At 32.3% G+C, this 10,075-nt stretch overlaps 1 protein-coding gene across 1 annotated transcript; it reads right to left on the reverse strand.

Annotated features, from left to right (window-relative positions):
- Positions 1 to 273: 273 nt before the first annotated feature.
- LOC124357091 (NADH dehydrogenase [ubiquinone] 1 beta subcomplex subunit 7) lies at positions 274 to 9,781 on the reverse strand. Its single transcript, XM_046808523.1, has 4 exons — positions 9,547 to 9,781; positions 4,459 to 4,627; positions 1,622 to 1,719; positions 274 to 363 (listed from the first exon to the last, which is right to left on the reverse strand). Exons 1-3 carry the CDS (start codon positions 9,665 to 9,667, stop codon positions 1,632 to 1,634), a joined length of 378 nt encoding a protein of 125 aa, XP_046664479.1. The 5' UTR covers positions 9,668 to 9,781; the 3' UTR covers positions 274 to 363; positions 1,622 to 1,631.
- Between the last annotated feature and the right edge of the window lie 294 nt (positions 9,782 to 10,075).

The following is a 10,075-nucleotide window of genomic DNA, read 5'->3' on the forward strand; positions in this document are numbered from 1 at the left end:
TTTATTACTATTGTGCAATTCACAATTATTCAAAAGCAGATCACGATCATTTACCTTGCAACATAACAAAATGTTTGTCACCAATTTTAACAACAAAAACGATCAGCGGAAATCTGCAGTTGTAGGTTCAAAAAAGTTTAATGTAGAATGGCTAGTCTACCTCCTAAACCATGTGATGCCACGTTTAGCAACCTCTACCTCTGGTGGTATTCATTCTAAGATCGGATCCATGAAGAGAAACTAAAGTACTAAGGGTCATATACAACAAATATCTCTAATTGTAATCAATAGTTTATTGAAAATATTTACATAAAAACAAGAACAACTTATCTACTACATTCTGAGTGTTGAAGTTTTCTTAACCTGAAAATAAGAACACATTAGTGAGTTTCTTGAAAGCATATTTCTAAAAAACTTTAATTAAATTTTTATAAGGAAATTATATTCTCACACATTTGTTTTTTTTTCTTAACTCTACACATGTATAAAAAATTGTTATTTTTGAAAATCTACATCTCATATATATTACACTTTTATACAGAGTTTACCTGAAATGTCTTAATTCCGAAAATTAGTTCTTTATACCACATTAAAGATAAAAAAGGTTAATAATATGTATCCAAACATTTTCTGTGAAACACAAAACTATATCTGCTATGAATACTTTATACATATATAGCAATGTCTACAAGCAGACTGCAGTCTGCCCAATCATTACATCACAGAGCTGCGCTTTGTATATTTTACAGAGCATGAGGTTTTTTTCCAGAACATTAATGCTGTAATCTCTATGATTCAGAAAGTTTTTGGTGTTAAATAAGTATAGGAGCTAGCAAGGTTTTCGAGAGAATTTCAGGTCAGCTGAAATTTTGATATGCTGTCTTTCTTGCTCTTTCTGTTGGGAGTCTGGGCTATCTGGCTGGCGGTAGTGGTTGCGTTTATTAATGCGCATCTTACCTGCACAGGTAAAAATCCTGGAGCGCTTCGGCAAATGGACAACATGGCGTCAGTCTAAAGTCACATGTTTGTTTTGTGTTTGTGTTATTTGGGATGTTTATTTATTAATTTCGCTACCATCACCAGTGGTAAAATGAAATGTGTTTCTGTAAAGGACATAAAGATAAAATCATTCTTTTCGTGGTTGATAAACTGAAGAAGTGCCAGGAAGTTTTGAATATACGTTTAAAATATAAATTAAAGTACCGTGACATTGAACTGCCTACTGAAATAAATGAGACAGGTGATTGGAGAGAGACAGTTTGAAGTGCTTTTTTTTAATTACACAAAACAAACATGTGACTTTAGACTGACGCCATGTTGTCCATTTGCCGAAGCGCTCCAGGATTTTTACCTGTGCAGGTAAGATGCGCATTAATAAACGCAACCACTACCGCCAGCCAGATAGCCCGGACTCCAACCGAAAGAGCAAGAAAGACAGCATATCAAAATTTCAGCTGACCTGAAATTCTTGTTTTAGAAACGTTGCTAGCTCCCGTACTATTATATATGATACTCAGACAGGGTTTGAACCTTCACTATTTCTAGTATGGATCCAAAATCCAACGCCTAAGACTGCTCAGCACATCCCTCCCACAATTTCCTATATTATTGTTAATCTTACCTTTGTTGTCCTATGCAGCATTTGCGTTTGCTGCAATTCGCTTAGCTCGTACCATTAACCGACGTTCTCTCTCATAATCCTTCATACGATCTATGTACCTGAAACAATAAACTTGAATGAAACTACTATAAAGATAACATGTCATTAAATACTTCAAGAAAGTCAAATATTAAAAAAAATTTTATCAAATGTACATTTGATTAGTTGATTTAACTGTCTGATATTTACCATTTATTGTTGTTTTGTCTGTCTCAATATCCTTACATTTTCTGTTCGTTTGAATTATATTATATTGTAAATATAATACTGTAAATAAAACAATGAGATGTATTCAAGTCAATTTTTACTTATAATACTTTATTGCACATGCAATGTGATGTGAAATAACGGTTCCAGAGGCTAAAGTTCCAGATCACAATTCAAATAATTACATAGTATACATAAACTTACAGAAAACTTTGAATACAAATTTCAACTTTGAAACGGGTGACCAATCACATTACAATTCAAAATTTTGCAAGCATACACAATGATGGTGGGAGATAAATGGGACACTTGTGGGATTCATCATCTGTAGAACAAATCTGAGATGATGGGTGAGAAAATTGAGACTTTTTTATTGAACTGATACAGTATGACCCTCATGCTGAACAAATAAGTTCAGAACATTGAAAATAAACATAACTTCTCCCAGTAATTTAATGTATCCAAATTTGGTCCTTTACTCATGAAAGGCAATTCTTGTGACCTTGTACTCTATACATTCGTCAATATTATACCCTGTCCGCATGCAATCGGAAATAACAGAACTGAAATTCCAGACCTAAATAAACATATAAAATGTCAACTTTGTAAGTCAGTAAATTACAATATAAAAACGTGATGTATGAATGATCTGCTAATAAACAGACAATCCTTTAGTCATGAAACCAGATTATCGTGCAATGAGATTTTATGTCATAAGAGCAGTTGACTGGTTGATACAAGCTTTTGGGTAAGTTTAGGTACTCTTTTATAATCAAAAGTTTTTTTACGACTTCAAATTTGGAACTTTATCTTTGATGAGTGTAGTGAGACAAATCAAAAAAACTGCTGTTGATGGTGAAAATATTGCTGCATGAACATCTTCAAGAGACAGTGTTTGTGTCACAATGGGTGCACATTTGCTGACTAAGCCCTAAAAAAGACTAGTATAAAATGATATAAAATATTTTACAGTTAGTATTTTTAGGACACTGGAACATTGATCTATCAGTTTGATCCTAAAAAGTAACTGTAATTCATGAGTTCAGCTCTTTCCTTACAATGTTGTAGCAATTGAAGAGAAATTAACTCCACAAAGTGTTGGAAATAAAATGATGGTAACTATTTTTAAAGTAGACATGTTACTTAACTCACTGTACATGTTACATTTCACTGTTTACTAAACGAACCAGCCACGTTTGTGTCACTGCTCAACTTAAGATATGAAGCAATTGATTTTTGGGCAATGCAACAAGGACTAAATGAAAACACAAGCAATGATAATAAGTAACACGAGAATGATAACCAATATTGAAACTGCACCGAAACTTAAACTTAACAGTTGTGAACTAAATTACCAAAACAAACTGAAAAATCTCGGATTTACTATGAACAAAAATCTCAAATGGACTGACATCAAGTTACGATAACGTGCAGAACAGTCTTTGCTGACATCCACAGTTTGAAGCAGCTTGCTTTGTACCTGCCATTAAATGTTAAGGTGACACATTAAGACAATTACATACCACACTTTGACTACTGTGTCGTTGCTATGAGTAACAGAACTGTTGAGCAATCAGACAGACTCCAGCTTGCTCAGAACCATTGTAATAGATTAATTTTTGTTATCAGACGTCATGAGAACATTACATAATATTTTCAGCAATTGTCACTCATGAAACTTCATCAACTATGTAAATTCCACATTCTTTCTATTCTATGTTTAATTTAAAACCAAATATCCTGTTTACCTGTCCGAGTATTTCAATTTTATCTCTGATATTAGTGACTGACCTACAAGAAAGTGAGCCACATTATTATTATCAATTCAAATTCACCAATAAACCATTTTTAATAGGTCCTCCTTTAAAAAAAGGAGAGTGTTCAGGCTTGTCGCTTTTGGAACACTCTCTGATACTAGATCTATTGAGAACCGTGAACGCTTCAGGACGGGGCTCAGAGACTTGCTGGTGGGGGTGATTTGTGGTGCTGCTTGTTATGTACATGTAGTCAACTGGTGTGTTAAAGTGGTTGAATGTGTCTTTGCTTATCGTTTTCTTTTGTATTTAAAATTTTCTTGAATTCATTTCAATGTATAGAATATTACTTTAAGTTAATTTAATTTTGTATAAGTTAAGCAATTTTGTTATTCTTAATTTAAAGTTAATAATTTACCGTACCATATTAAACTATTGTTATTTTACTGTATATGATATGAGAGATAGAAGGGGTTTGATTACCCAAACTCCACCTCTTTAATAAAGGCATTTTTCACTTCATTTTCATGTTGCAAGTTCTCAACACTTACATACTGTTGAGGTACTATAAAATGGTAAATCAGTTGGTAATAATAAATAACATGTGTCACAAGCTCTATTAAGAGGTTGTACCATTTGGTAAAGTTTGAAGGCAGTGGAAGAATTAAAGTGGAGCCACTTCTAGGAGGGTATCTGAAGGAAGAACCACCAAGTGGAATTTAAGGAAGTGTTTAGAAACTACGTTTTAACCAGTGAAGAAAACTTATAGCCTACTGCATAAACATACTGTATAACAAAATCATCACATCTTTCAATCTGATATAAAACATAACTTACTCTCCATATTCACAGTTGTGGTAAGCATGCTTCTCATGATGACATTTCGCCACAAATGGAAAATTTTCCTTCCTACATTTTAGAAAGTCAATGTACATGTGAGCACAGTAGTCTCTTAATGGCAAAGGGACCTTGGCACTATACATTTCATCTTCTGTAGCAACCATAACTGGAACATAATGAGCAATTTTAAACATTAACTTAGATTGTACTACCCACAACAGTAACCTATAATGTAACAAATCATTTTCAATATTTGATCATATATTTTCAACACAGGAAGTAACAAAAATATCAGGTGGTTTTTGAATAGCTTCAATATTTATAAACACTTCTGCAGGTTTATTACTTCTTACAAAGTACATCATCTGCCAACTAATTAAAAAACACAAAGAGAATGATTTATGATTTTAAGATGACATCAATGAAATAAAGTTTATTTTGTTACCATTCTTTAAGTTCCTCATTGAAACTGTCCAACACTTTTCATAAAATCTCAGCCTTGGTATTGAAACAATTGCTAGCTGTTGGAGATTATTTGTGTACACTTTTGATATCACAAAAGAAAATTAAGATAAAAATAAACAACACCACTCATTGCAAAATTATATTTTTCTGGCAATTTGCCCTGTTGAATTGCAATTTTAAAAATATGTCTCAACAATGAATCACTATGTACACTGGACCCCTGCTCCTTTGCTACAAAACTAGCATAAAGTATGCTTCTGAATAACCCATCTTTCCCCTTCACATGACCACACAGACTTTATAAATGAAGTTAACATTTTTGTTGTAATGTTTAATGTTTACTTTGTATTTATTAAATCTTCTATGAATTTTTAGACTGAAATAAAATGAAATGGGCACATTTACCACCAATACCACGATTTAATGTGCATATCTCCTCTTGAGATGTCCTATTTTTTTAAATGCTGTAAATAGTATAATAAGAAGTTAGGACGACAATCGAATTAACGATCAATTATAAATATTTAAACTATCCAGTATATATAAACCTTTGTTATTCATAATTAATAATTGGTCACCTTTTTATTTTACAGATAAACAATATTGTTTATTACTACATACTTAAAAGCCCATAGCGTAATTTGGTTCGACATTACCATTCCAAATATTCAATCAAAGTAAAATCATGAGTATGGTATTAGAGTAATGGCTGGCAGCCGCAAGTGCAATGTCGATTTACATGTGTTATTTGTGTCACAGGATTATCCGTCAAAATAGTAAAGAGTAACTAAATGTTAACACTTGTTATTTTACATTTTATAAATATACATATCCTAGATAGTTTTGTATTCATTACTAAAGTGTTACTTATATAATATTTATTATTATATAAGTAACAATTATTATGTTTATTATATTATATGATATTTCCAATATCAATATTTAGAATAATCATTTTGCCAGTTTCATATGGAAGTGCAGCAGAAGATTTATTTTTAACATGGCTTTTTTTAATAAAAAATGCAGTTAATTTCAAACTAATGTTTAAACAACCTTAGAGCAAAAAAACTCTCATATAAACAAACATTATAGTATGGAAATACTTATTTACATTTAAGTATGGTAGGTAAAACAAAAACAAATTATGAATTTGTAATTTTAATTTATTTATATTATATGTGCAAAATATATCATACTATTATGTAAAACAAATTCTCTAGGATTACAATATTTCTACAATTTTCACTCATCACAAAAATTACGAATTTGAAGACACTGGAACACTGTAAAATACATTATTCTACAAAAACTAAAAGATTCATAACACAAACACAAGTAGAAAGTGGACCCAGTTTTTTATATCAAAATTATCTAACTATATTTAGTTACTATACCCACCAATATATTCAACCAATTAATTTAATACAACAATTAATTAACAGTAATTAATTTGAACAATAACTAAATCATCTGCACCAACTGTACATACACACAATTCATATTCTAAACACAATTGGATCTAAAAGTAACTTCTTTTATATAAAAAGATAGTTAAATTTAGAAACCTATACAAAATAAGGGTAGGGTATGATAAGCGGACCCGGTTTTTTATATCGATATTGACAAATGATATTACTCAATTATAACTTTCGATATAACTAACCAACACTGATTTTGAACAATAACTTGTATAACTATAAACACTTTTTCTTATAATAAACATATTTTCTTTTATAGATAATAACAGACAGTCAAAAGCTTGTGGAGGGCCGTGAAACGAAGTTTAAAAAGTGGCATAACAGCTGACCTACTTGCAGATCATCTCTGTGAGTATATGTGCAGAAGAGAAGTACGGTTTTCTAGAGAAGATGCTTCAACAACTTCTCGAAAATGGTTAATCATTGCTGTACAGGAGAAACATATAAATAATTACGCATCTTACGATTTTTCCTATTTCCTGTTATAAACGTTTTTTATGTTGTTATCATTTCATTATTTTTTTTCCTATATTCAGTTCTAATATTTTGTTTGACCGTTAGAGCTCTTTTATTATTTATAAGATTATCACTATGTGCGTTATTTTAATGATTTTAATTATAGCTATAGATATGTTGATTTATAAACGCATTTGATAAATGAATATTAAGTATTGATGATTGTAGTACTAATCTATATAAAAAACCGGGTTCGCTTATCGTACTCTACCTGAAAATAATACTAAAAGATTAATTACTGTTTTTTTTCTTGATTTCAAGATTGTTTGTCTTGTTTGATACTTTCTCTCTATTATTTAAATAACATTTTTCTTGTCACCTATCTTAATTTTGTTGTTTGATTAATGGTTTCTATTAATTTGAAACGTGTGACTTTAATTTAGTATTTTATGTACATTGATAGTTCTGTTATTCAATATATAAAATATCAATCATTGTTATAAGCGATATAATAACCAGGTCCGCTTACTGTACTCTACCCCACAAACACTCAAAATTATCGCTTTCAACAATGCACAAAAGCAAGGGTAGGCCTTACTGTGTTCATAATACACCAGCTATCCATAGCAAAAAATGTTTTCGCAGCTAGGATAGTTGAGAAATAACTAATGATTAACAATAAATGTGTACTGTATTTTATACACTCTTGCAGGGTATAAGTTGTCATTTATAAAAAGATATCTACTTATGTTAAAATATTTTAAAATTAAAAATTTTACATATTTGCTTTGGTAGGCTAACAACTATTTGTCATTGCTAGTACATAGACCTTTTGAAACAAATCACAATAATTTCATGGTTATTAGTATTGGTAAATCTTAAGCTCAGCGACTACCGCTCCGATCGCCGTAATTTTTTGCATTCTAACACAGGTTAACGTAATTTCACCGAAAAAAATAGTCCCGGTTATCGCCGTAGCCGTTTACTCCCCCCCCAAAAAAATTTTTTGGAAAACATAAAATTAAAAAAACCTGACTGACAGTGCATTTATTCGTTTTTTTGGTGTTATTAGTTCGTAGGGCACGTCATTTCACCGAAAAAAGTAGTCCCGATTATTGCCGTAGCCGTTTACTCCCCCCCCCAAAAAAATTTTGGAAAAAATAAAATTTGAAAAACCTGACTGACAATGCATTTATTCGTTTTTTTGGTGTTATTAGTTCGTAGGGTAGTAGTCCATGTACTAATTCTAGTATAAACTCGTCTTATCTTATCAGTAATAAACACGCGCCGCTTATCTTTTGCCTGTAATGAAACCTGCGTTAGTTCTGTCTGAGTGTTGTGTGTGTAAGCAGTCATGCGTGATATGGCTTAATTTCATGGGGAGGAACATCTGAAACCAATCTCAACAAAATCCTGATACTCCAAAAAAAAGCTGTAAGGGCACTCTATAGCCTCAGCCCTAGGGAAAGCTGCAGAGAAGCTTTCAAATCCCTGCAGCTTCTTACTGTCATAGCACTGTACATCCATGCAGTCGTCATCTACACCAGCCAGATGGACCTTCCTAGAAATGAAAATGCTCACTCATACCACACCAGACGAGCAACGGACTACATTCTCCCTGTACACCACACATCGCAATTCAGCAAAAAACCTTCTTACATTGGACGCAAAATCATTAATGCACTACCACCAAATCTCAAGAACATGAAAGGGAACGAACTGAAAAGACATTTTCGAGACTGGCTGATGGAACGACCTGTATATTCATTGAAGGAGTTCTTCGATCTTCTATAAATACCACATCAATATTTGTAAAGCAAGAAATATTAATCTAAGTTTTTGTTATTATCTACTATTGACGCAATTGTATTTCTTAAAGAAACAACAAATAAAGAATATTGTCTATTGTCTATTGTCTATTGATCTGGGCTTGGACTTTGCAAGCTCGAGTTAATTTTTTTTCTAAAAGAGCAAGCAGCGCGAAGCGCTGCGCAGCGGGCAAGCATCGCGTGATCTGAATTTTGAATAGGCAAGCTAGGGTCTTTTTAGCGTGTGACAAGAACCATCGCAAGCCATGTCAATAACTTCACTAATTATTCCTTGTCCATGTGGGTTTGTTTGTGTACGTCTGGCGGTCAATCGAAGCCGTCCTATAGGTCACGTGACCCGTCCGGCCAATCGGAAACCTTCCTGTTTGTCACGTGGCTACTGTCAATTCATCAAAACGTCCATGGTCGGCCATTGTTTTTAGTTCGATAGTCGAAAATCTTGTTATTTATGTGTTTTGTATTGCCAACATTGCACTGCCGTAAAACTGGTTTTTATATGTTAGCGATAATCGGGACTATTTTTTTCGGTGAAATTACGTTAACCTGTGTTAGTACGAAAAACCTTACGGTGATCGGAGCGGTAGTCGCTGATCTTAATATTTACCTTAGTATTATTATTAAATATTTGTTGCATGTCAGTTATAGGGCAACATACATAATGCAGTAACTGTAACTGAAATCATTAATATAGCCTAAACAATGTTTGCTTGAACTTCTAAAATAAAGGCAATAATGTATTGTTTAAATGCGATTATTAAAAACATTGCTGTTTGTGTTGTATTTTTATATTAGTACAATTACTATAAATTCAATATAAAGAAGTGCGAGGGGTTTAAGTATTTTAAACCTAGTCCTACCTTTTTCTTGTCTACCCTCAGGAAACCCATATAGTGGGTCAGATTTAGGTATAGTATCTGGTTCAGGATAAAGATCTGGATACATGTATCTATTGTATCCCAGAGTCAAAATTGCACCCATTCTGAAAGGGTCTAAAAACCAAAATTCTTCAAATTTAACGAGATATGACCCACAAACACAAAATTAACCTTTCCCCTTCCGTAGTACTTGAGAGGAAAAACTAGTGTCTAAACTCTTAAAACAGCTGTCACGAATCGCGATTGATTTTTTTCCTCATTCGCAACATGTCATGTCTTCAAAGCTTTTTATGCAGTTTCGAAGTACACTTGCGATATTATTTTATATATAGGGTTTTAGCATGTTTACTCCTGTACACACTCTGTGTTTACCCCTACTTGAGTGCCTGTGGTTCCCTATACAATAAATAGTTACTATTATTTATCATTTTAACATAGATATTACATACGATAATGCAAAACAATGTGACAGTTTTTGCTCAGGTTACTGGTTACCATTTTTATTCTTAGT

The sequence above is a fragment of the Homalodisca vitripennis genome, chromosome 1 (assembly GCF_021130785.1).
Source record: "Homalodisca vitripennis isolate AUS2020 chromosome 1, UT_GWSS_2.1, whole genome shotgun sequence".
Taxonomy (NCBI): domain Eukaryota; kingdom Metazoa; phylum Arthropoda; class Insecta; order Hemiptera; family Cicadellidae; genus Homalodisca; species Homalodisca vitripennis.